At 45.4% G+C, this 27,752-nt stretch overlaps 1 protein-coding gene across 2 annotated transcripts in view; it reads left to right on the top strand.

The window, feature by feature from the left end:
• The window catches only part of SF3B1 (splicing factor 3b subunit 1), a 277,913-nt gene that overhangs the window by 192,292 nt on the left and 57,869 nt on the right, over positions 1 to 27,752 (top strand). For both annotated transcript variants that reach the window (XM_073646292.1, XM_073646293.1), the window contains 3 exons: positions 728 to 910; positions 988 to 1,099; positions 2,772 to 2,892. In XM_073646292.1, coding sequence (XP_073502393.1) covers positions 728 to 910; positions 988 to 1,099; positions 2,772 to 2,892 — 416 coding nt within the window. The remainder of the gene's footprint in view (positions 1 to 727; positions 911 to 987; positions 1,100 to 2,771; positions 2,893 to 27,752) is intronic.

Genomic DNA, 27,752 nt, shown 5'->3' with positions numbered 1-27,752 from the left:
CCTCCACACTGACTGCCATGAGATGAGTGTTTTATAATCAAACTTTGATATGCTGTACTTAAAACAATAGCTGCAAATATCAGGGCTGTCTCATTATGATTGGGCATTATGCAGGGGAATATGTACATGCCCCAGGAGATAAATCTCTGGTAACACCCAGTTGAGCTGATCATAAATTATAACCTAAGCTTTACAAGCTGATATCTTCGTGACAAAAGAGGAAATAAAAAATGTTTTGTAAAGCTCTTCAGACGTCACCCCATGAATACGGGCACAAGTGTTTAAATGCATATATACTAGAAAATGGTATGATTTTTTTTTTGTGTGTTCTATAAATAAATATAAAAATTTAACACCCCTCAATGGTTTCACAAACAGTTTAATCAAAAAAGCCACAATGGAGAGCAGCTTGAATTAGAACCTACCAATCTGAAATCTGTAAATCTTTTATTATGGATCCGGATTTGCAACCTATATTTTGTGTAAGAGGTGCAATAATGTGAGCTTCTGCATACACTGAGTCACATCCTGCAAATTCTGAACTCTAACCCACACTTACTGTGGATTAGTACAACATAATGCTATGGATTTACAGAGTTACTTGCCATTTTCTGTTTATAAAGTGTGTAATCCTTTTCTAATGTATATTTTGATGTAACATTGGAGACTCCTTTTTAATTTACCATTTGTATTTGAAAACAAATTTGTGCATGTTTTTTCCCAAAAGGACTCTGTAATGCTGAATGGTTTTGGTACTGTGGTCAATGCTCTTGGAAAAAGAGTCAAACCATATCTCCCCCAGATATGTGGCACGGTTTTATGGCGCTTGAACAACAAATCTGCAAAAGTGAGACAACAGGCTGCAGATTTAATATCTCGAACTGCAGTTGTGATGAAAACATGTCAAGAGGTAGGTTTACATTTAGTCCCTAACTCTGCAAAGCAATGACCTGGCACTGTAACCTTTTATATTTTTCCTCCATTTAGGAAAAATTGATGGGCCATTTAGGTGTGGTTTTGTACGAGTACCTTGGAGAAGAGTATCCTGAAGTACTTGGAAGCATTTTAGGAGCCCTGAAAGCAATTGTTAATGTTATAGGTAATAGCTTTTTTATATATAAAAATAAAGGGAACACTTAAACAATACCAATGTAACTCCAGATCAGTCACACTTTTGTGAAATCTTCCTGTCCAGTTATGAATCAACACTGATTGTGAATCAATTTCTCCTGCTGTTGTACAAATGAAATAACCGGTAGAAATGCTAGGCAATTAGCAAGATACCCCCTATAACGGAGTGGTTCTGCAGTTGGTGACCACAGCCCACTTCTCTGTTCTCATCATTTTTGGCTGTTGTTTTGATCACTCTTGCATTTTGTCATTGCTCTCACCCCTAGAGGTACAGTATCATGAGGCGATGTCTACAGTACAACCCACAGAAGTTGCTCAGGTAGTGCAGCTCATCCAGGATGGCACATCAATGTGAGCTTTGGCAACAAAAGGGTAGCTGTGTCGGTCAGCACATTGTCCAGAGCACTGTGATTCTCTGGACAAATGGATAATGTACTGGCCTGTCTCCTGGTACATGAGGAGACGTGAAGGGGGCCATAGGAGGGCAATAACCCAACAGCAGGACAGCTGTCTCCTCCTTTGTGCAAGTAGGAACAGGAGGAGCAGTGCCAGAGCCCTGCAAAATGACCTCCAGCAGGCCACTAACATCCATGTGTCTGCTCGAACTGTCAGAAACAGACTCCATGAGGGCCCAACGTCCACAAGTGGGTTTGTTGTGCTTTGCAACATCGCGCAGGGCGACTAGCATTTGCCAGAGAACACCAAGATTGGCAGATTCAACCTTGGCGCCCTGTGTTCGTCACGGATGAGAGCAGGTTTACACTGAGCACATGTGACAGTCGTGGCAGTCTGGAGACGCCGTGGAAAAAGTTCTGTTGCCTGCAACATCCTTCTGCATGACCGGTTTGGCAGTGGGTCAGTAATGGTGTGTGGAGACATTTCTTTGGAGGGCCGCACAGTCCTCTGTGCTATACGAGATCCTCAGACCCATTATGAGACCATAGTGCACTAGGTCCTGGGTTCCTTCTGATGCATGACAGTGCTAGGCCTCATGTTGCTGAAGTGTCAGCAATTCCTGCATGATAAAGGCATTGATGCTTTGGACTGACCTGCCCATTCCCTAGACCAGAATCCTATCGACCACATATGGGACATCATGTCTCATTCCATCCACCAACGCCACTTTGCACCACAGACTGTGGAGCTTTAATCCAGGTCTGGGAGAAGATCCCTCAAGAGATCATCCGCCGCCTCATCAGGAGCATGCCCAGGTGCTGTAGGGAGGTCCTATAGGCACGTAGAGGCCACACACAATACTGAGCATCATTTCCGTGTCTTGAGGCATTTCCACTGAAGTTGGGTCAGCATGTAATTTGATTTTCCACTTTAATTTTGAGTATCATTCCAAACCAGACCTCCATGGGATATTAATTTTGATTTACATTGATCATTTTTGTTTTATTGTTCTCAACGCATTCCACTATGTAATGAATAAAGATCTGCAACTGAAATATTTAATTCAGTGATATCTAGGATGTGGTATGTTAGTGTTCCCTTTCTTTTTGAGCAGTGTATGCATGCAATATATATATACGTATGTATTCAATCATATGTGTATATGTATATATCCATTATTACATAATCTATCCATATGCTAGATTATATTAGTTGCCCCCTTACTTATTGTTTGTTTCTAATAGGTATGCATAAAATGACTCCACCAATAAAAGATTTACTGCCAAGACTTACACCCATTTTGAAAAACAGGCATGAAAAAGTACAGGAGAACTGCATTGATTTGGTTGGTCGCATTGCTGACAGGTATGTTTTTAGATTTACGCACTGAAGCTGAAAAGTAGTAAAATATGTATTAGGGGTGAGTGAACATACTCTGTGATACTTGGATATCAATCGAGTATCTAGGTGCTCCAGATGTGCTCGTCACTTGGTAAGCATTAGCTGGTGCTCAAATTTGAAACTCGAATCCCTGCCCCACTTGTTTGGCGCTTGTTACACAGCTACTAATCATGCAGGGATTGCCTGCCAGTCACTGTAATGCCGAAGCCATCTTCTTAGCAACCTTACTGTGATTGGCTGGCCCTATGACAACACCACTGGTTGTAAAAGAGCAGGCTCTGCCACGCTCGCACACTGACACTATTGCACAGTTCTTATTGGAGAGAGAGTACTTTTCCAGGCCTGTGTGTGCATAGTTTAACCCCTTAATGACCTTGGGATTTTCCGTTTTTGCGTTTTCGTTTTTTGCTCCCCTTGTTCCCAGAGACATAGCGGTTTTATTTTTTGGTCAATATGACCATGTAAGGGCTTATTTTTTGCGGGACGAGTTGTACTTTTTGAACGACATTACTGGTTTTACGATATCATGTACGGGAAAACGGGAAAAAAATTCCAAGTGCGGTGAAATTGCAAAAAAAGTGCAATACCACAGTTGTTTTTTGTGTGTTTTTTTACCACGTTCACTGAATGCTAAAACTGACCTGCCATTCTTATTCTCCAGGTCATTACAAGTTCTTCGACACCAAACATGTTCTTATTTATTTAAGTGGTGAAAAAAAATATCCAAAGTTTGCTTAAAAGATAAAAAAATGGCGCCATTTTCCGAGACCCGAGCATCTCCATTTTTCGGGATCTGGGGCCGGGTGAGGGCTTATTTTTTGCCTGCCGAGCTGACATTTTTATTGATTTTTTTTGGGGGTGTGGATCACCCGTTATTGCATTTTATTGCACTTGTTGCGGTGACCAAAAAAAAACAACGTATTTTTTTTTTCTCTTTACGCCGTTCACAGATCGGATGAATTATTTTTTATATTGATCGAGCGATTCTGAACGTGGCAATACCAAATATGTGTTAATGGGGGGGGGTTATTTTATTTTGAATGGGGCGAAAGGGGGGCGATTTTAATAGAAAAAAAAAATATATATATATATATATATATATATATATATATATATATATATATATATATATATATATATATATAATATAAATTTTTTGCATGCTTCTATAGTCTCCATAGAAGCAGCAGCAGTCTAGGTTGTCATGCCCACGCATCGGTGACCTGCTTTGATGTTATGGTGTCACCGATGGGCGGGGCTAATGCCGCCCTTCTGGTGCGGCAATGTTAAATGCCGCTGTCAGAGATTGACAGCGGCATTTAACTGGTTAACAGCCGTGGCTGGGTCGCGATTCCACCTGCGGCTGTTGCGGGCACATGTCAGCTGTATAAATCAGCTGACATGTGCCCGGTTCAGCGCCGGAGCCCTCACTGAACTTAACTGGGGGTGATGGCCTGGGGGCATACTAATATGCCCCAGGCTTTAAAGGGGTTAATGAATCCAGAGTCCTGTAGTTGGTATGATTTTTCAGCATCTGTATTAACCGTGCTTCTTTGCTGTTTGTATCAGATTCTGCATTTAGCATAGATAGGGACAGTTGCAGGAGCAGGTAGGGTGGCTGAATACAGTCTCTAGGCAGGGCTTAGCAGTTCTTATCTAAACATATAGCTGTGGCAGTGAACCACATTCTTTATTTTTTGTTTGAGTAAAAAAATTGACTATATTGTCATCCATAGAGTATTACGTGCTTTGGGGTACATTTCTGTGGTATATAACACTCCAAAAAAAGAATTGAAAAAATTTGGATTCAATTAGTCATCCATACAGTGTAATGTGCTGAGTGGGCAGCAAAGATAGCAGAATCACGCAAGAGCTGACTGCCGGAACCAGGGTCACGTTCCTCAAAATGGAGGGGCAACATTGCTGGGGCTACCACCCCCAACACATCAGACTGTCCTTGGGGTTTCCCCCTCCTATGCGGGAGCAGGCATTAGTGTGGGTGACACAGGGGGGCTGTCGCCCATTTCTACCTGTTGTGGGCTCCGGCACTACCTGAAGTCGGGTCACTTACAGCCCAGGCACCTGGGAATCGGGCTTCAGGAAGCAGGTGGGGGAAGTCGTCCCCTCCTTCCTCGGGAGGGCTGGAGGGAGGGGGGAGATGAAGAAGCGGACACCTGAAGAGGATTACTGTATTACCCCCGCCCACCCGGCTTTACACTTTGGGCAAAGCCTTCATCAGTGGCAACAGTGCAGCAACTACATTTTAGCAACGACATTTGCAGTATATATACGTCATGGTCAGGAAGGACTTAACAACCAATGCAATATATATACCCAAGGGCGATCGCAGCTTGGTGTCGACTAATTCTGACAGCTGACATCCGGCACTCAGTGCTAGGATTGGTGCCCCTCACTGCTTCCAGCACTTTAACCTGCTAAATGCTGCGATTGATATCTGGGTCGTCAGAGCTCAGAACATGGTGTAGCAAGTTTGCTGTTTAAAAGGCATAGCAATGGTCCTACATAACTATGCTTTATAAGCTATCCGGCTGAAAAAAGTGAAAGTCCCATGAAGGGACAAAGTAAAAAAAAAAAAAAGCAGTACATAGTACCCAGAAATAAATATTTTTATGAAAAAAAAAAACTAGAACAGTACCCATTTGGTATTACTGCTTCCAGTCAACACGAACTATAAAACTATCCCACTAGTTAACCCCTTCAGTGATAACTGTAGATAAAGCAAAATTTTTTGCCTTTTTTTTTTTATCATACTGCCGAACAAATAGTGGAATAAAATGCGATCAAAAAGATGAATGTAAATAAATAAGGTGTGTCTGATAACGTGATCTTGTCCTGCAAAAAAAAAAGAAGCCGCCATACAGCTCCATCAGCAGAAAAATAAGTTATAGCTCTCAGAATAAAGCAATTTAAAAATATTTTTTTTTTCTAAAACCGTTTTTGTGTGAAAGCACCAAAACCTAAAAAAACTATATAAATGTGGTATCGCTGTAATCGTAGTGACCTGAAGCATAAAGCTGCCTTATCAATTTTACCGCACGCGGAACGGCATAAAAATAAAAAACTATTCCTGAATTGCTGGTTTTTCTTCATTCTTCCTCCAAAAAATCGGAATAGAAAGTAGTCAAAAAATTTAATTTGCCCTAAAATGGTACCAATAACGTCAGCCTGTCCCACAAAAATAAGCCCTCACCTGACTGTCGCCCGAAATATGGAAAAATGATGGCTAACTATGGCAATGCCATCCTTGTGAAAATAAAAAATTGGGGCTAAAACAACATTTTTGTGGAAAAAAAAATATATTTTTATTTTTACAGATCTACATTGTAAAATTATGTGAAGCACCTGTGGGTTCAAGGGGCTCCCCACACATCTAGATAAATTCCTTGAGGGGTCTAGTTTCCAAAATGGGGTCACTTGAGGGGGGTTTTCCACTGTTTAGGCACATCATGGGCTCTCCAAACACGACATGACACCAGCAGACCATTCCATCAAAGTCTGCATTCCAAACGTCACTCCCTCCTTTCTGAACCCTGCCATGCAACCAAACAATAGTTTTCCCGCACATATGGGGTATCTGCGTGCTCAGGAGAAATTGCACAACAAATTTTGGGGTCAAATTTCTCCTTTTAATTTTGTGGGGAAAAAAAACTGGCAGCTGAAAACATTTTTGTGGGAAAAATGTGGAAAATGTGTTTTTTTTTTTTCTGTGGTTCTACGTTATAAACTTCTTTGAAGCACTTGGGGGGTTCAAGGTGCTCACCACACATCTAAATAAGTTCCTTGAGGGGTCTAGTTTCCAAAATGGGGTCACTTGGGGGGGGTTCCACTGTTTAGGCACATCAGGAGGTCTTGAAACGCAACATGGCATCCACTAATTATTCCAGCAAATTTTCCCCTCCCCCATGACAGCACACCTTGAGAGAGGATCCGCCCCACCAAGGACTGGAAACCGTCTGAAATAAAAGGGCGGCACCTCTCCCTCGCTTCAGTTGGTTTCCTGTCCTTGATGGGGAACCTGTCTGGAAGAAAGAAGACTTACCTGGGGCTGTCCCGGTGTGGAAGAGCGGGCACTGGCCTGTGCACCGGGTTCAGTGTCCCAGAAGCGCCGTCCGCAGCTTCCCCTGGGGTGTCTGCGCCGAGCGAGGCGCACGCGGTGAGGCAGGCTCTGTCCTCCCGGAGAACGCAGCGCCGTCCTCCCCCTGCAGTGTGGAACGCTTCCGAGTGTGACGCGCCTGACGTCACGGCGCCGATCCAAGATGGCGGCGCCCATCGGAGCGTTCCAGGTCGTTTTTTTTTTACGGAGCTCCGGCCTGAGGAAGGGTGGAGGGCTCACAGACCGGAGGAGGCTGGATGGCCCTATTTTTAAGGGGGGGGAGCTATCCTGGAAGCGTGGTGCGCTTCTGAAACATGGCTGACCCAGATAGCCAGGAGCAGCAGCTTACCCCCCCCCCCCCCCCCTCAGCAACAGAAAAAGCAGAGGGATGCATCGCATACAGACAGCCGCTCAAGTAATCGTAGTGGCAGCCGCAGGAGTAAGGCTTCAAGTGGCTCAGGACCATCCAGAATGGAATCATCAGTTTCGCAGCAGCCTCCGAATCCGGTACCCGTTTGTGACCTGGTTAGTAACGGGAAGTCTCTTATGTGCTTCCTTTTTTTAGGAGCCTAAGAAGAGCAGTGCCAAGCAAAAGCATAGAATGTGTGCCCTTTGCCAAACTTCTCTCTCAGTAGAGTAGCAGAAACCACTTTGCCAGGGCTGTGTGACCAAAACTATAGCTGAGAATTCCCAGGATTTTGCTGCAAATTTAAAGTCCATAGTACATGCAGAAGTTCAGGGGTCCCTGAAAGGGTTCCTTAGAGGGAAGAAAAGACCCCGTAGAGAGGTTTCCTCCGTCTCTGATTCCTCCCAGTCCGAGGAGCAGTGGGATTCATCGTCCTCTTCCTCATCGGGTGGCGGTAGACCCTGCTTCCCCATTGAGAATACAGACAGACTGGTTAGGGCAGTAAGATCAACCATGGGTCTGGAGGAAGAGAAAGCATCTAAATCCCGGGAGGACATCATGTTTGCGGGCTTGGGAGAGAAAAAGAGACGCTCATTTCTGGTTAACAGTAAGATTCAGGGCCTCATTGACCGGGAGTGGAGGAGACCAGAGAGATCAGGGGCTTTACCCTCCTTCTCCAAAAGAAGGTACCCCTTCGAAGAGAAGGATGCGGAACCTTGGGATAAGATCCCCAAGGTGGATGGGACTGTGGCAAGGTCATCGATGAGATCTTCCCTGCCCTTGGAGGACTCTGGCGTCCTAAAAGATGCCCTGGATAAAAGAGCTGACTCCTTCCTGCGCCACACGTGGGAGGTGGCGGCAGGAGGCCTAAAACCAGCGGTGGCTAGCACCTGTGTGGCGAGGTCCTTGATGGTGTGGCTCCAACAGCTGGAAGACCAGCTTAAAAATAAAAAGGTCTCCAGACAGGCAATACTTGCGGATCTACCTCTAATACAAACAGCATCAGCCTTCCTGGCCAACTCTTCAGCAGACTCGGTCAAACTGTCAGCTAGGGCAGCGGGACTATCCAACGCAGCCAGGCGGGCCTTGTGGCTCAAAGGTTGCCCAGGCGACCTACCTTCGAAACAGAAGCTGTGCTCCCTCCCGTGTGACGGTAGACTCCTGTTTGGCCAAAAGTTAGAAGACCTGTTAGAAAAAGCAGGCGATAAAAGCAAAGGGTTCCCGGGATTTTCGGGGGAACCAAGAAGATTTAGTTTTCGGAGGAGGAAATTTAATCGGGGTCGTCCTCCGGGAGACAAAAGGAGATGGGAAGCCAAGTCCAAAAAGGAGTCGGGCTACATGTTTGGAGGACCATCCTCGAGTTCAAAGAGATCATCCCAATGACGCCAGGCTGGAAGTGGGTGGAAGGCTTTCCCACTTTCTTCCAGCTTGGGACGCGATAACAACAAACCCCTGGATTCTGAAAATTATCAGTGGGCGCCTGAAGATCCAGTTCAGCCAGACCCCCTGGCGGACCTTTGTGGTTACCCCCCCTACGAAAGGTCCAGGAAGAACAGTTAGCCCTGGAAACAGAAGTGTTAGAGTTAATAGGAAAGCAGGTCCTTCTCGAAGTACCAGCACCACAGAGAGGGAAGGGGTTCTATTCCCCACTATTCATGATGAAAAAAAACAAACGGGTCCTTAAGGACCATCATCAACCTCAGGAGTCTGAACCAAGTAGTAGAAAACCAGACTTTCAAGATGGAGTCAGTAAGCTCGGCAGTAAAGCTCTTACATCGCAACTGCTTTATGGCTGTTATAGAATTGAAGGACGCATATTATCACATCCCAATCCATCCAGAGTATCAGAAGTATCTGAGAGTAGCCCTGTTTATTCAGGGGAAGCTGAGGCATTTTCAGTTTGCTGCCCTACCCTTTGGCCTCTCCATTTCCCCGAGAATATTTACGAAACTAATAGCAAAAGTGACAGCCTTCCTACGGATCAAGAATGTAGTGATCGTGCCATATTTAGACGACTTCTTGATAATAGGGAAAACAGAAGCCCACTGCTCCAGTCAGCTCCTAGTGGTCACGGAAGTGTTGTATCAGCTGGGGTGGTTAGTGAATTTCCAAAAATCAAGACTAACCCCCTCCAGGACTCAGACCTTTCTTGGTCTAATCCTAGACTCTCGTCACCAAACCTGCTTCCTCCCAGAGGACAAAATCTGCAGGTTGGTTGCATTAGTCTCGAAGGCCATTCAAGCTCCAGAGATGTCTCTGAGAGAGGCAATGTCCCTCCTGGGTTCTATGACGGCCTGTCTCCCAGCAGTAATGTGGGCCCAGGGGCATATGAGGCGGCTTCAGTGGGAGGTCCTGTCAGCACAGAGGTCCTGCAACGGGCATTTAGAAGGCAGGCTCTCTCCCCAGAAGTAGTAGATTCCCTTTCGTGGTGGACAGTCAGGGGAAATTTGACCGCAGGCGTTCAGTGGTCCAGACCAGTAGATCGGGTAATTACGACCGACGCAAGCAGTTCCGGTTGGGGGGGTCATCTGGCAGAACTCTCAATACAGGGTCACTGGGCTTACCACGAGAGGGGAGCATCCTCAAACATAAAGGAGCTTTGGGCAGTAGAAAGATCCCTCAGGTGCTTCCTCCCTCACATCCAAAGTCACCATGTCCAGGTCAGGTCCGACAACCGGACAGCAGTAGCCTATGTGAATCACCGGGGAGGGACAAGGTCACGCCCTCTGATGGTGGTGGCAGACAGGATCTTTCGTCTAGCAGAGCGAAACCTCCTATCCCTCAGCGCCCTTCACATAAAGGGGGTAGAAAACGTGAAAGCAGATTTTCTAAGCCGCCATACCCTAAGACAGGGGTAGTGGGGGTTAAACCCGAAGGTCTTCTATCAGATTGTCCCTTTATGGGGGCAGCCAGACATAGACCTGTTCGCCACAAGGGCAAACAGGAAGGTGCAGAGATTTTGCTCCCTAAATCTGGCAGAAAATCCCCATGCTGTAGATGCCCTCCAGATTCCTTGGGGGTTCAGGAAGGCCTATGCCTTTCCGCCATTAGTGATGATTCCAGTAATGGTGAGGAAGATCCGGGAGGAAGGCGCCAGGGTGATTTTGATAGCCCCTTTTTGGCCCAAGAGGCCTTGGTTCTCTCTGCTTCAGCTAATGTCTGTGTCAGATCCCTGGATTCTACCAGAGAGGCCGGACCTTCTCATGCAGGGACCAGTATTCCATGCCCAGGCCAGGGGGTTCCATCTTCCGGCATGGAATTTGAGAGGTCACTATTGAGTAGCAAGGGGTTTTCACCAGGCTTAGTTTCTACTTTATTGGGGAGCAGAAAACCAATTACAACTAAGATTTATAGCAGGGTTTGGGGTAAATTCCTAGAGTTTATAGATATCCCGCTATCGAGCAAACCTCCGATCAGAGGGATCCTGGAATTTCTGCAAAAGGGGCGGGACCTGGGTCTAGCTACAGGGACTCTTAAGGTTCAGGTTTCAGCTTTGGGAGCACTCTACAATTGTAATCTGGCTGGGAATAAGTGGATCTCGAGGTTTATCAAGTCCTGTGCCAGAGCTGGACTGGTTAGGTCCATGGGTGTTCCTCTTTGGGACCTGAATTTAGTCTTGAACGCGCTTACTAGTGAACCGTTCAAACCCCTACACAAGGTCTCTACAAAAATTCTCACCCTTAAGACCATCCTCCTAGTGGCCTTAACGTCAGCCCGTAGGGTTGGTGATCTGCAGGCCCTCTCGGTTAATCCTCCTTACACACAAATCTTTGAGGATAGAGTCACCTTGCGGCCAGATCCAGCATACCTTACCAAGGTGGTATCTAGATTTCACCGTAGTCAGGAGATTGTGCTACCCTCGTTCTGCAGCAATCCCAAGAACCCAGGGGAAGTCAGGTTCCATAGCCTAGATGTTAGGAGGTCCCTGCTACAGTACATTCACATGACTAGTCTGTGGAGGAAAGACTATTCTTTGTTCCTGGCCTTTCAAGGGTGTAGGAAAGGTCATGGGGTGTCCAAGGGTACCATCTCTAGGTGGCTCAGGGAGGCCATTTGCTTAGCCTATACGTCCACAGGGGTTCCAGCCCCGGACAATGTGAGGGCTCATTCCACCAGAGCCGTCGCAACCTCCTGGGCAGAGAGAGCAGACGTCTCGATCGAGCAGATATGTAGGGCTGCTACTTGGTCTACACCATCCACCTTCTTTAAGCACTGTCGGTTGGATCTGTCCTCTTCTGATCTCACCTTTGGGAGAAGGGTACTTCAGGCGGTGGTCCCTCCTTAGGGTGCTCATAAATTCTCCAAAATTCTCTCAAGGTGTGCTGTCATGGGGGAGGGGAAAACACCAAGGTTACTTACCGGTAGCCGGTTTTTCCTAAGCCCATGACAGCACCCGTAGTTTCCACCCCTATTTTTTCTATGTTTCTCACACCCTGGTGTGCGCTGTTTTGGGTGGTGTGTATATGTATATTGTGGTGTTGGTTATATGCCTAACCTGTTTAGGGAGGTCCTCTCAATGCTCTGTAAACAACTGAAGCGAGGGAGAGGTGCCGCCCTTTTATTTCAGACGGTTTCCTGTCCTTGGTGGGGCGGATCCTCTCTCAAGGTGTGCTGTCATGGGCTCAGGAAAAACCGGCTACCGGTAAGTAACCTTGGTGTTTTGCATTCATAAAGTCAAATGGCACTCCTTCTCTTCCAAGCCCTGCTATGCGTCCAAACAGTGGTTTTCTCCCACATATGGGGTACCTTCGTGCTCAGGAGAAGATGCACAACAAATTTTGGGGTCTATTTTCTCCTGTTACCCTTGTGAAAAATGAAAATTGTGGGTCTAAAGTAAAACATTTTGTGAAAAAATTTAAATGTTCATTTTTTTCCTTCCACATTCCATTAATTTCTTTGAAGTTAATAAACTTCTTGAGGCTGAGTTCACACGATGCGTTTTTCATGCGTTTCCGCGGCGTTTTTGCAGTTGCGTAAACGCCGCGGAAACGCATGAAAAACGCATGGTAGAAGGGCAGCAATGTTCCCCAATGGAAATCCGCATGTGCTGTGCCCATGATGCGGATTTTTCCGCAGCGTAAACGCTGCGGTCAAAAATCCGCAGCATGTCAATTAACTTTGCGGAAACGCTGCTCTTTTGCCGCCATTGACTTGCATTAGACCGCATGGAATCCGCATCACTGTATATGTTGATGCGCTTTTCATGCGGTCTAATGTGCGGATGGTACCCGGGTGTGGATGAGAGGACTCTCATCCAGACCCAGGTACCATTAAAAAAAAAAAGAATAAAATAAAAAATATATATATATTCTCACCTTCTGACGGCCCGCGCTGCGTCCTGCCGGCTTCCAGCGCACTTCGCGGTTGAATGAAGGACCTTCGCTGACGTCAGAGTCATGTGACGGGTCACGTGACGCTGACGTCGGAAGGTCCTACAGTCTTCACTGCCGGCAGCCGGGACCGATGAAGCAGGACACCGGGGGCCATCAGATGGTAACGTATAGATTTATTTTTTATTTTTTGACATCACACACTATATAAATCCATGCCGGTTGCATGGATTTATATAGTGTGAAGTTGACAAGCACTTTCCAAGTGATGCTAAAATCACTTGGGAAGCGCTTGTCAACCCGCATGCGGAAATGAAAGTGAAGACCGCTTCATTTCCGCATGTCCCTGGCAGGAAACCGCATGTACAATCCGCATGCGTTTTTTCCTGCCAGAGAGATGCAGAAACGCTCAGGAAAAAATCCTGAGCATTTCTGCATCGTGTGCACATACCCTGAATGTGGTTTTGAGCACCTTGAGGGGTGCAATTTTTAGGATGGTGTCACTTTTGGATATGTTCTGTCATATAGACACCTCAAAGTCAAATGTTATGTGATCCCTAAAAAAAAAATAGTTTGCTCATTTTTCCAACAAAATTTACAAAACACTGGTCAACTTTTAGCCCTTATAACTTCCTAACAAAAAAATAGTTAAAAAAAAATTGTGCTGATGTAAAGTAGACGCGTGGAAAATGTTGTTTAGCTATTTTGTGTGACATGACTGATTTAACCCCTTACTGCCATTCAGTAATAGTATGTCCCTGTGCCCTGAGTCTATTGTGCCAGGTACGGACTATTATACACCGTGTGATCACACCCGCACAGAAGCTGTGTTTGGCGATCGCCACCGGGTGTCAGCTGATTCTCACACCTGACACCCTTTACTATGTGCCAGGAACGGTCGCCAGCATCAGTAAGTTACTTTGATCATGCGCAGTGAACTATCAAAGTAAAGTGTCTGCAGGGCTGGCAGCCTGCATAGCATAGAGATGATGCTGCTGCATCTCTATGCTATGCAAGCGATCAGTCTTCAAAAAATGAAAGTCCCATAGCGGGACAAAGTATAAAAGTGAAAGTGTCAAAGTGAAAAAAATATATATATTAAAAAAATATATATGCTGTACCCATAAATATTTAATATGGGGGGAAAAAACGATAAAAGTACACATTTTATATCGCCGTGTCCGGAACGACCTGACCTATAAAACTGCTCCACCAGTTAACCCCTTTAGTGAACACTGTAAAAAATAAAAATAAAAACGAAACAAAAAGCGGTGCTTTGTCATCATACAGCCAAACAAAAAATGGAATAAAACGCGATCAAACAGACAAATGTAAATAAAACATGGTACTGCTGAAAACGTCATCTTATCACTAGTGTTGAGCTTTCTGATACTGCGAATATCGGTCGATAACCGATATTTCAGTATCTGAGTTCCGATACGGAGTTCCGATACTTTTAGAATATTGAATACCGGAATCGGAAGTTCCCAAAATGCCTGCGCTCTGCAGTGTCTCTGAAGGATGACAAGCTGGATAGCAGCGCTCAGCTTACTGTACTTGTCATTTAGTGTAAAGGATTTATTAAAAAAAATAGTATTTTCATGCACCGTCTCTTTAAAAAAGCCGGCTGGCAATTCAGCAGTGGTACCCGACAATTTAGAATAGAAAGAATAGAGTATCACACATAGATTAGATAGATAGAAACATGTCAGTCACATATATAAGAAGTACAGTGATAGTGTTGATTACTGTACTTGTCATTTAGTGTTAAAATAAAGGATTTATTTAAAAAAAAAAATTGGCGTGGGGTTCCCCTTAATTTTAGTCTCTAGCGGAGGTAAAGCAGACGGCTGGGGCAGATGTTTGAAGCCTGGGAAGGGGGTAATACCCACGGAGCTTCCCAGGCTACTAATATCAGCCCCCAGCTGAATACATAGCCTTTACTAGCTATTAAAATGGGGGACCCCCCAAAAAATGACGTGGGGTCCCCCCTAATTTAATAGCTAGCAAAGGCTAGGCAGACAGCTGGGGGCTGATATTAATAGCCCAAGAAGGGTGCCATGAATATTGGCCCCCTCCCAGGCTAGAAACACCAGCCGTCCCAGAAATGGCGCATCCATAGGATGCGCCAATTCTGGCACTTAGCCTCGCTCTTCCCACTGCCCTGTAGTGGTGGCAGTGGGGTAATAGGGCAGGGGTTGATGTCAGCTTATAATGCCAGCTGACATCAAGCCCAGGTTAGTAATGGAGAGGCGTCTATAAGACACCCCCATTACTAACCCCGTAGTCAAAGTAAAAAAAAAAAACACAAACACCCAGAATAAAGTCCTTTAATTGAAATAAACACACAATTCTTTATTGTTCTAAATTAAACCATACTTACCATCACGCCCATTCCAGCTGAAGCCAACGATCTCCTGCAATAAAAGAAAAATAATAAAGCAACATCATCCTTACTTTTCGATGGTTCCCAGGACAGCTCCAGCTCTGCTACATCGAGATGACAGGCTGGACCGCAGCAGAGAGCTGCCATCCAGCCTGTCATCCCGCAGACACCGAGAAGCGCAGGCATGCTTGCGCTCCTCAGTGTCTGGCTGTGACGGCATCCAGATGAGCCGACAATGAACTCTGCTCACCTCATGCACGTCACTGACAGCGTGGGAGAATTCTCTTGCGCATGCGGTGAGCGTGAGAGAATTCTCCTGCTGAACCGCTGAGCGCAGGAGAATTTTCCCACGCTGTCAGTGACGTGCATGAGGTGAGCTGAGTTCATTGGACATGACCTCGGCTCATCTGGATGCCGTCACAGCCTGACACTGAGGAGCGCAAGCAAGCCTGCGCTTCTCAGTGTCTGCGGGATGACAGGCTGGATGGCAGCTTTCTGCTGCGGTCCAGCCTGTCATCTCGATGTAGCACAGCTGGAGCTGTCCTGGGAACCGTCGAAAGGTAAGGATGATGTTGCTTTATTTTTTTCTTTCATTGCAGGAGATCGTTGGCTTCAGCTGGAATGGGCGTGATGGTAAGTATGGTTTAATTTAGAACAATAAAGAATTGTGTGTTTATTTCAATTAAAGGACTTTATTCTGGGTGTTGTGTTTTTTTTAAATACTTTACTAGAAATTCATGGCGGTCATGTCTAATATTGGTGTGACCCCATGAATTTTGGGCTTAGGGCCAGCTGATAATTACCCAGTGAGCCACCGCACCAGGGCCCTGGATGAGTTTGGTACAGCGCCAGAAGATGAACGCGCCATTTTCCGGGGTGGCTGTGGACTGCAATTTGCAGCGGGGGGGGGGGTGGTACAGAGGTTGGGATTTTTTCAAAAGTAAAGAAAAAAAATGATATGGCAACTAGTATTGCACGCAAGTGCTTGCTATTTGAGTTTGCCTCGGGTGCTCGGGTATGCACAGAGTATCGCAGGTCCTCGAGTGACATGCTCGAGTCTCCTCCTTATATGGTTTGCGGCTGTTATACAGCCAAAAAAATCTTGCGGTGATTGCCTGCCATGCATGAGCGATCCCCGCATGTTTTTTTCTGGGTGTTAAACAACTGTGAAACATGCGGGGCAGGGACTCTAGCATGTCACCCGAGCATCCGCAATACATGTGCATACCCGAATACCCGATGCAAACTCAAGTAGCGAGCACATGCGCTCAAGACTAATGACAACTTATTCAATATGATGACCTAATGTTATCAAAATTCTTTGTCGTACCTATGAGTTTGAAAATGTTCACTATACCCCTTGATAAAATCCTTCAGGGGTATAGTTTCCAAAATGGGGTCACTTGTAAGGGGTCTCCTCTGTTTAGGCACATCTGGGGTTTTCCAAACGCAACATGGCGTCTACTCAATCACAGCCAATTTTGTCACACCGTGCTCCTTCCCTTCTAAACCCTGTGTATTATCCCCACATATGGAGTATTGGCGTAGTCAGGAGAAATTGCACAACAGTTTTTGGGGTCCATTTTCTCCTCTTAACCTTATGAAAATAAAAAAAAATGGGGGCTAAAAGATCATTTTTGTGGAAAAAGATGGATTTTTTGTAAATTTTTTTATTTTCACGGCTCTAGATTATAAACTTCCGTGAAGCACCTGCGGGTTCAGGGTGCTCAACACACAATCTAGAGAAGTGCCTTGAGGGGTCTAGTTTCCAAAATGGGGTCAGTTGTTGGAGGTATCCACTGTTTAGGCACATCAGAGGCTCCCCAAACACTACATGGCGTCTGCTAATTATCCAAGCAAATTTTTTTACATTCAAAAAGTCAAATGGCACTCCTTCCCTTCCGAACCCTGCTGTGCGCCCAAACAGTGGTTTTCTCCCACATATGGCGTATCGGCTTATTCAGGAGAAATTGCACAAGTTGCATGGTGCAATTTCTCCTGTTACCCTTATGAAAATGAAAAATTGGGGGCTGAAAAAATTTTTGTGGAAAAACGTGAAAAATTTATTTTTACGGCTCCTTGTTATAAACTTCTGTGAAGCACCTGGGGGTTGAAGGTGCTCAGCACACATCTAGATAAGTTCCCTGAGGGGTCTAGTTTCCAAAATGGTGTCACTTGGGGGGAGGTTCCACTGTTTAGGCACATCAGGAGCTCCCCAAATGCGACATGGCATGCTTTAATTATTCAATCAAATTTTACATTCAAAAAGTCAAATGGCGCTCCTTCCCTTCAGAGCCTTGCCGTGCACCCAAACAGTGGTTTTCCCCTATGTATGGGGTATCTGCATGCTCAGGAGAAATTGCACAACAAATTTTGTTGTCCATTGTTTTCCTGTTACTCTTGCTTAAATAAAAAAAAATAGTCTAAATGAACATTTTTGTGAAAGAAAGTTAAATGTTCATTGTTTTCTTCCACATTCCAAAATTTCCTGTAAAGCACCTGAGGGGTTAAACTTCTTGATTGTGGTTTTGTTCAATTTTTAGAATGGTGTTACTTTGGGATATTTTCTGTCAAAAAGGCCCCTCAGTCACTTCAAATGTGATTTGGTCCCTAAAAAAAATGGTTTTGCAAAATTTTGTTGTAAAAATGAGAAATCGCTGGTCAACTTTTAACCCTTATAACTTCCTAACAAAAAAATTTTGGTTCCAAAATTGTGCTGATATAAAGTAGACATGTGGGAAATGTTATTGGTTAACTATTTTGTTACATTTCTCTGATTTAAGGGCATGAAAACTCAGATTTTTAAAAATTGCTACATTTTCGCCAAATTTCAGATTTTTTTCACAAATCAACACAAGTGATATCGAATAAATTTTCCCACCATTATGAAGTACAATGTCACAAAAAAAAATCTCAATCAGGGGATCCGTTTAAGCATTCCAGAGTTATTACCTTATAAAGTGACAGTGGTCAGAACTGTAAATATTGACCTGGGCATTAACGTGCAAACCACCTTCGGGGGTAAAAGGGTTAAGGTCATAAAAATTTGGCACATATGGCAGACATTGTGTTCTGCTGCTTTTACCCTGACTCTTGTTTTACATTAGTCGTGGCCAAAAAAAAGTACTGGTTGTTCATCCTGCTAGACCCACACTACAAGGAGAACTTTGCATCTCTCCTTCCTGAGTAGAAGAGATATACAAAAATTGTGCTATAGCCCACGCCATTGTGGAAAATATGTTGAAAAAAATTCACATCAGATAACACTAGCGGCAGGAGGCAAGTTTCCTTGCCCAACCAAGGGATAGAGGCTAGGGAGACACACCAGGTACAGCAGAGTCAGGAGTACTCTGTCAAAGTCCTAGGCCAATTTCTTTACACCCTCCCAGCATCCAAGCCCTGATGACTGGGTATTTTTGACAAGGATGGAAAAGTTTTTAAACATGGTCAAGCAATACCTTGCCAACAAAACAATCATTCTCCCTAATTCCTCTGCGACCTTCAGCTATTGGGTCTCAAGGCTGGACACCAGGCATGAGCTGTCTGTCCCTCTATGCCTTGGAGGTGTTGTGCTGCCCTGCCACTAGCATCTTCTCTGAGCGTGTTTTTAGTGCTGCTTCCGGGTGGGGGGGGGGGGGGGTCAAAACAGGCAGGCGCTCTCATCTGTTAACAGTGTTGACAGACTCACTCTGATAAAAATGAACAAAGTCTGGATTAGCCCCAACTTTTCCACACCATCAGATGACAGAAGCACAGTGTTTTTAAACTTTAATATTTGAATGAGGCCTGCCAGTTGTTGCCTTCAAAGGTCTATGGATGACTCTACTTAAATTTTTTTTCCTGACTTTTCACTTTGTGCAAAGCCTTTGAGTATAGGAGTACATCAAGTACACTTTCAAAATATTTTAATAAGGCCCTCAAGTTGTTGCATTCTAGAGTCTATGGATGACGATTACCCTCATTATCGTTTTTTTTTCATGGCTTTGCATTTTGTGCAGTGCCTTTTATGAGTGTAGAGTGCTACAGCTATACTTTCCTAATATATTTTGGAGGCAGTTGGTGCCTTCAAGGGTGTATGGATGACCCTGCTTGTAATTTTTGGCAGGCTTTCCACTTAGTGCATAGCCTTTGAGTCTAGGAGTACCACTACATGACAATTTGAACAGAATGTGTACAAGGTCCTCCTTTATCTCTAATACAGGGTGTATCTGAAGCCCTCTTCCATCAAATTTTTGGCAGTTCTTGGTTTCTTCATAAATTACACTGAAATTTCCAATGTTTTAATAAAATGTCAATTTTGGTTTACTTATTTTTTTAAATCCTTTTTACATTTTGCTTTAATATACAAGTCATTATACAGGAAAGAATGTTTAACATTTTTTTCCTGTAAACTCCCAATTTCTCGTCGATTTTGATGGTTTTATTGTCAGTCCTTAAAGTGGAGTAAAAGTGTGACACCATTGTTCTCGGCTGCAATCTGGAAGTCAGAGATGCCTCCAGGGTCTTCCCCATGCTGTTATACTTCCATTCAGCACTTTTTACATCCATTTCAACATTTTTACTGCCCCCCAGACCTCCTTGTAGGGTCTGCCGGATAAAAGCATTCACATAAGCATTTAAATATGAATAAACAATTTACTGTAGTGGTCACTTATCGCTTTTGATCAAGGACAACCTAACAGAACGCTAGTCTTGCCATATTGGTCAAACAAACAAGAGAACTCTCCAAGAAAGCGGGTATTGCTTCTAAGGGGTTTTCAACCCTCTCCCACCCACTCTATTTAAGGTGTCTCTGTAAGGCATATCGATAAGGAAAAACAAAACAGACACCTGAAACAATGGTTAAAATCACAAGTTCAGCAGAAACACAAGTGCAGACTTAAAAACTAGTTTAAAGGGGTGGTTTCTTCTTTCGTACAGTAACGGGGTTTTGGGATGATGAAGAGTAGGCTTACACCACCTTTTGACCCAAGTTTTCAAATTTTCCCTCCATTACGAAAATTTATTTCATGGGGTTGAAATTTGGGGTCCTTTTTGTGTTTTCCCCCCAAAAATGAGGGTTGGGGTGCCAGTAGTGCCACAAAAAGTCATGTTACTTACCGGTAACGTGATTTTTCGGAGACCATGACAGCACCACGAGAGAAGGGATCCGCCCATCAAGGACAGTAAACCTACAGGCTTAAAAGGGGTGGCCCTCTCTTCTCGCCTCAGTTTGGATTACAGAGCATTGAGAGGAACACCAGGTTAGTAGACATAGCAAAACATGATAAACCAACATTTCTATAAATCACCAACTTAAGGCGGAGTTCACACGATGCGTTTTTCATGCGTTTCCGCGGCGTTTTTGCAGTTGCGTAAACGCCGCGGAAACGCATGAAAAACGCATGGTAGAAGGGCAGCAATGTTCCCCAATGGAAATCCGCATGTGCTGTGCCCATGATGCGGATTTTTCCGCAGCGTAAACGCTGCGGTCAAAAATCCGCAGCATGTCAATTAATTTTGCGGAAACGCTGCTCTTTTGCCGCCATTGACTTGCATTACAACGCATGGAATCCGCATCACTGTATATGTTGATGCGCTTTTCATGCGGTCTAATGTGCGGATGGTACCCGGGTGTGGATGAGAGGACTCTCATCCAGACCCAGGTACCATTAAAAAAACAAGAATAAAATAAAAATATATATTCTCACCTTCTGACGGCCCGCGCTGCGTCCTGCCGGCTTCCCGCGCACTTCGCGGTTGAATGAAGGACCTTCGCTGACGTCAGAGTCATGTGACGGGTCACGTGACGCTGACGTCGGAAGGTCCTACAGTCTTCACTGCCGGCAGCCGGGACCGATGAAGCAGGACACCCGGGGCCATCAGAGGGTAAAGTATATATTCATTTTTTATTTTTTGACATCACACACTATATAAATCCATGCCGGCTGCAGGGATTTATATAGTGTTAAGTTGATATGCACTTTCCAAGTGATGCTAAAATCGCTTGGGAAGCGCTTGTCAACCCGCATGCGTAAATGAAAGTGAAGACCGCTTCATTTCCGCATGTCCCTGTCAGGAAACCGCATGTACAATCCGCATGCGTTTTTTCCTGCCAGAGAGATGCAGAAACGCTCAGGAAAAAATCCTGAGCATTTCTGCATCCTGTGCACATACCCTTAGAGTGAAAATTAATAAACAAGGAGCGCTCCCAACAATGTGAAGGGAGGGAATATAAGGGTGCTGTTGGTCTCTGAAAAATCCCATTACCGGTAAGTAATTTATGACTTTATCGGTCGACCATGACAACACCACGAGAGAATTACAGAGATGATGAAGTTTACTGAGGGACTACAGCTTGGAGCACCCTTCTCCTGAAAGTGAGATCAGACGAAACATCCGAATCCAGTCTATAGTGCCTATAGAAGGTAGACTGAGAAGACCAGGTAGCAGCCTTACATATGTCTTTTATCAAGACATCCGTCTTCTCCGCCCAGGTGGTCGTCACTGCCCGGGTGGAGTGAGCCTTCAATTCTTGTGGTATTTCCTCACCACTGGATGTATAAGCTAGGGAAATAGCCTCCCTGATCCATCTAGCTATGGTGGACTTTGTGACCATAGCCTTTCCCTAACACCTTGGTAGGATATAAATAACGAGCTGTCTTTTCTAAACTCTTTGGTGAGCAAGAGGTTCCTAATTACATATCTCCTTACGTCTAGTGTATGAAACTCTTCTTCTTTCCAGTTACCCGGATTAGGGCTGAAGGAGGATAGGACTACTACGTGGAGTCTGAAAATGGGTAGTTACTTTAGGGAGACAGGCGGGATCAGGTTTAAGAATTATTTTATCATCCAGGATCTGAGTGAAGGGCAAGGCTGAAGACATTGCATGAATATCACTAAGGGCCCCGTCACACTAAGCGATGCAGCAGCGATCCCGACAACGATACGACCTGTCAGGGATCGTTGCTGCATCGCTAATACATCGCTGGTGAGCTGTCAAACAGGCAGGCTCACCAGCGATGAGGGGAGCAGCGATATCGTGGAAAGGATCGTTCCACGATGTCCTGCTCCCGTTACCAGCCTGCTGCAAGCAGGAGCAGGCTGGTAACTATGGTAAACATCTCGTTACTAAGTGCGCGTGTGCCCCTAGTAACCCGCTGTTTACCATGGATACCACTCTGCTACGGTGCGCGGGAGCCTCCGCTTACCGTAGCAGAGTGGTATCCATGGTAAACAGCGGGTTACTAAGTGCGCGCGTGCCCCTAGTAACCCGATGTTTACCATAGTTACCAGCCAGATTGTTGGTCCCGCTGGTCACACACAGCGATGTGTGCTGGCCAGCGGGAGGCCAACGACCAAAAAATGGTCCAGGACACTTTGCAGCGATCAGCGACCTCACAGCAGGGGCCTGATCGTTGCAAAGTGTCACACACAGCGACATCGCTGGTGAGGTCGCTGGTGAGTCACCAAAACCGTGACTCAGCAACGATATCGCTAGCGATATCGCTATGTGAGACGGGGGCTTTACTCTCCTAGCAGATGTTAAAGCTATCAGAGGCGCTGTTTTAAGGGAGAGGGACTTAAGAGTGGCTAACTCTATTGGCTTAAAGGGTGGATCAGTTAAGGCTTTAAGAACCAAATTTAGATCCCAGGGTGGGTACCAATTTGCTTTTGACAATAGGCCTGGACCTAAAGGCGGCTTTAATGAAACGAGAAATCCAATAATTGCTCGCCAGATCACAGCTATATAAGGCACCTAAGGTGGACACCTGAACCTTCAGGGTGTTAGTGGCTAGCCCTAACTCAAGACCTTTTTGCAGAAATTCTAGAATTTTACTTATTGGAGCCTCCTCACCGACTCTGGAACTGGAAAAAGATAAAAACTTCTTCCAGGTTCTCGCATAAATTCTGGTTGTAATAGGCTTACGGCTGCGCTGTAAGGTTGTCACTAAGCCTTGGGAGAATCTTTTTTCTTATTAGCTCCCCCTCAAGTTCCATACTGTCAGGTGGAGGCCAGACACTTGAGGATGGACTATTGGACCCTAGAAGAGGAAATCCAGAACTTCTGGTAGAACCCAAGGATCTGACAGACATGCTCCTCAGGCACGGGAACCACGGCCTCCTGGGCCAAAAGGGTGCGACCAGCAGCACTCTCCCCTCGTCCTCCCTGATCTTCCTGATAACCATAGGAAGAAGGGTTAACGGGGGAAAGGCATAGGCTAGGCTGAACCCCCAAGGTATCTGGAGAGCGTCTACTGCCATGGGTTTTTCTTTGGGATCCAGGGAACAGAAGAGCCGAGTTTTCCGATTTAACTTGGTATCAAACAAGTCCACTACTGGAGGTCCCCATCTTTGGACAATTTGGGAGAAAGTGTGCTGATTTAGTTCCCATTCCCCCTGTCTCAGGGTATAGCGGCTTAAGTAGTCTGCCCTTGAATTTTCTTTTCCCTTTATATGAAGGGCTGTTGGGGAACGAAGTTGCCATTCTGAGACCTGAAAGAGATGATCCGCCACTCTCATCAGAGATCTTGATCGTGTACCCCCATGGTGGTTCACGTAAGCTACTGCGATTTTATTATCAGCGAAAACCTTTTACGTCACGATTTTGAAGAATATAATTGACTGCCCTGTCTATCGCTAGTAACTCTTTATCGTTGAAGGAGAGACTCTTTTCCGAATTAGACCATGACCCCTGGGTTACCATATCTCCCAGATGGGGCCCCCCACCCACTGGAACTGTCATCGGTAGTAATTGTTCTGGTTGTTCTAAAATCCCAGGGGACCCCTCTGGATAAGTTCACTTCATTATCCCACCACTGTAAGGATTCAACTGACCGTCGAGTCAAGGAAAACCTCCCCTTCAACATAACTTCATTATGCAGTACATCCCATTGTAAAACCCCGAGAAGGCAAGATGTCAGGGTACCTAACAGGGACATCACAGCTCTCAGGGACATGACTGGGTTTGACACTGCCCTTCTTACTTGATCCCTGATCCTTAGCTTTTTGGCTTCAGGGAAGTAACATGTCTGAGAATCTGGAAATCATCCAGGTAAGGGATAATTAATATGTCATGCTCTTCAACAGAAGCCATTACCTCTGCCACGATTTTGATAAATACCCGGGGGACTATGGCTAAACCGAACGGCAGGGCCCTATATTGAAAGTGCTTGATGACCCCATCTATAACCACAGCCACGCTAAGATATTTCTGGTAATCTGAATGGATAGGTACATGGTAATAGGCGTCTTTCAAATCTAAAACTACCATGTAACAATCTGGAAGCAGCAATTTTATTGTTGACCTTATCGATTCCATTTTGATGGTGGGGATTATCTGGAATTTATTCAGGTCTTTTGTGGGCTGCATTAGACATGACGGCCGATCTAGCAGCTAACATAACAGAGTCCGTGGAAGCATCCGCTAGGAAGGCTGCTGCCCCCTGCATGAGTGGGATACTAGACAAGATCTCTTTCCTGGATGTGGTGTTTTCTAAATGCGACTCCAGCTGATCTAGCCATATCATCAAAGACCTAGCTGTGCAAGTCGCAGCAATTGCCGGTTTTAAAGCCCCAGCGGTTGTCTCCCAGGTGCCTTTGAGAAACACATCCGCTTTTCTGTCCAGAGGATCTTTAAGGGCCCCTATATCGTCAAAGGGGAGAGATGACTTTTTAGACGCTTTAATTATGGCTGCGTCTAGTTTGGGAGCCTTCTTCCAGGAGGAGGAGGCCGAGTCCTCAAAGGGGTACTTTCTTTTAAAGAATGGGGGTAGAGAACACTTTCTTTCTGGTTTTTGCCACTCTATGGATTAAACCCTGAAGAACGGGAAACATTTTCTCTTCCTCTGCCCCAGTCCTTTGAACATGACGTCTTGGACTGACTTCTTCGGTCTGAGGTCCGTAATGCCCATGGTTGAGTGGACCGCTTTAATCAACCCGTCAACTTCACTTAATGGAAAGCAGTGCTAGCCTGAACCACTATCCGAGGATGAGGAAGATGAAGAAGATGAATTGTCAGAGATGACCCTCCTCGGCTGATGATAGGGAATAATCAGGAGTTGGGGAGACCTCATGGTTAGCCTCCTTCCTCTTACACTTTTTAGAGAGGAGTTTGCTCACCTCTGATTTAACTAGGGTTTTCAAGCCTGAGGCGAAACTAGGCGTCTCATCCGCCAAAGTTTGGTTTATGCAGGACTGGCACAGTCTTTTGGAATATGAGTCCGCCAATATGGCCACGCATAACGCACATTGCTTGTGTTTGGTTTTGGAGGTACACTTCTTCCCCTAAACGGATAAGAAGGGACACCTTATTACCTAAGTGAACTTTCTCGAAGATCACTTACCCAGAGCTCAAATAGCCGGTACCGGTTTAGCTGGAGGACCTTTCTCAGCTGGGGGATCGTCCCTAGGGGCTGCAGATTCGTCCGTCTTGTTAGTCACAATGGCTGGACCGGGTTCGTCTAACTGCAGTCTGAGAATTGCTGGTGACTCGAGAGGGTCGTGTCTCCTGGGGCTCCCCAGGCGACCGCTGAGATGGAGAAAGCGGCGGCCGCTGGATTTGCTGCTGCTCGTTTTCAGAATCCATTAACAATAGAGTTCTGAAGTATCTGGGAAGCCTAGAGCAGCGATATCTGGACACTTAAATAGGAGTGTCTACTTTCCTTTAATTTCCCTTTTTTATTACATCACCTTCTGCTGGTTGTAGGGGAGAATGCAGCACTGCATGCATGTGGACTGGACTTCCTATCTGGTCACATGACCGCCCGGCATCAGGCCCCGCCCCCGGCATAGTAAAAGACCGGAAGCATGAGGCGCTGGTCATAGAGGCGCCGCTCCTGTAATCGGCGCTTTCTCCCTCCAGCTGCCTACTCCAGCTAGCGTTCACCTGCTGCTAGGGGCGACCCTACCCTGGCCAGGGTGCCGCTCCCCCAGCGTCCTGTGCACCTGTCTGGGGCTGCTAACCCCAGACAGGGGTGCAGCCCCCCAATGCTGTGCCCACCTCAAAGTTGGGGCTGCCTTCCCCAGATAGGGGCGCAGCTTCCGTTATCACAAGCCATCTGGCTGGAGCTGCCACCCCAGACAGGGGCGCAGCTCCCACTGCCCAGGGCAGAGGACGGTACTGGAGCTGCTGATCCCAGACGGGCGCAGCTCGACAGCACGCTTCTTCCGGACATCTTCACAGGTAAGCCTGTCAGAGGTTTCCTCCATCAAGGACAGGAAACCAAACAACTGAGTCGAGAAGAGAGGGCCGCCCCTTTTAAGCTTGTAGGTTTCCTGTCCTTGGTGGACGGATCCCCTCTCTCGTGGTGCTGTCATGGTCGACAGATAAATGTGGGGCATGCCTTACTACAGCATTACACACCACAATCCATGCTGACTGTGTCCAAAATGCCCCATCCTCCTCATTTTTACAAGGGGGATGTTAAGATTGTTTTTACTCTTTGGTGGCTTTTGACAGGTAAGCTGATTATGCAAATTGGTTAGAATGATCAGTAGATGTGAGGAGATGAACATAATGTTTGCCTCTTTGCATAACATGACGTTTTAGGTGGTAAATTCTAAGGGGTATACATGCAAAACCCCTGAAAATAGGGATAAACATTCCGATTTCATGACAAGCTTCCAGACATTTTTGGGCGCCTTTGAAAGCCTACTGATTAAACCAAGGATATCATTATCTCTCCCATTTTCAACCCTTTTGAGGAGGGTTTGAGTTTAGGGGTGAATCAGAGAGGTAGTTTTTATCGTAGGCGGTTGAAATTGACAGGATCACAAATGATAGGCAATCAACCATCACTGATGAGATTTTCAAAACAATCCATTTGACAGTTTCAGAGAAAATTCGACTTCTTTGAAATTGTTCTAGCCACTTTAGAATTTGGGATGTTTAGAGGGTTCAGCCCCTAGAATTGATTTGAAAACTGCAAAACAATTTCCATATCATGAAATTCAAGGTCTGGTCTACAGCCATGCAAAATTTTGCTTCAATCCGACCGTTGTTTCCATTTCAAAATGAATTTGGAAATATTGATTTTTCACAGGAGTGTATGTGCATCAACCAATGCCTTTTCAAGCCACTGAGTGGTGTCCAAGAGCTAGTCCTGATGCTCTCACTTTTATCAGTCCAAATAGTAACTTCCGTATAAGGCTACTGAGACTACTCTAGCTGTGGTGTACTGTCTGTTCTGTCAATTTTGTTTCATAGGCAGCACTCCCTGTCCATCTATTACCCTCCCTGTCACTGACTTCAGCAGTAAAATTGTGTCCACTCTTGAGGCTAGCTGTTGTCTACAGTTGTAACATGACGGAAATAAGAGACCAGTGACGAGCACCAGAGCAGTGGAGGACTTACAGGTGCTTCTCACAAAATTAGAATGTCATCAAAAAGTTAATTTTTCAGTTCTTCAATACAACAAGTGAAACTCATATATTATATAGAGTCATTACAAACATCGTGATCTATTTCAAGTGTTTTTCTGTTAATGTTGATGATTATGGCTTACAGCCAATGAAAACACAAGTCATTATCTCCGTAAATTATAAAGTATTCTAACAGCTTGAAAAATGATTTTAAAATCCAAAATGTTGGCCTACTGAAATGTATGT

This window comes from Phyllobates terribilis, unplaced genomic scaffold (assembly GCF_046119375.1).
Source record: "Phyllobates terribilis strain yellow unplaced genomic scaffold, ASM4611937v1 Scaffold_9__5_contigs__length_417890890, whole genome shotgun sequence".
In the NCBI taxonomy this organism is placed as follows: Eukaryota; Metazoa; Chordata; class Amphibia; order Anura; family Dendrobatidae; genus Phyllobates; species Phyllobates terribilis.
Note: the sequence above shows the minus strand (reverse complement) of the source record. Positions and strands in the feature narration are given on the sequence as shown.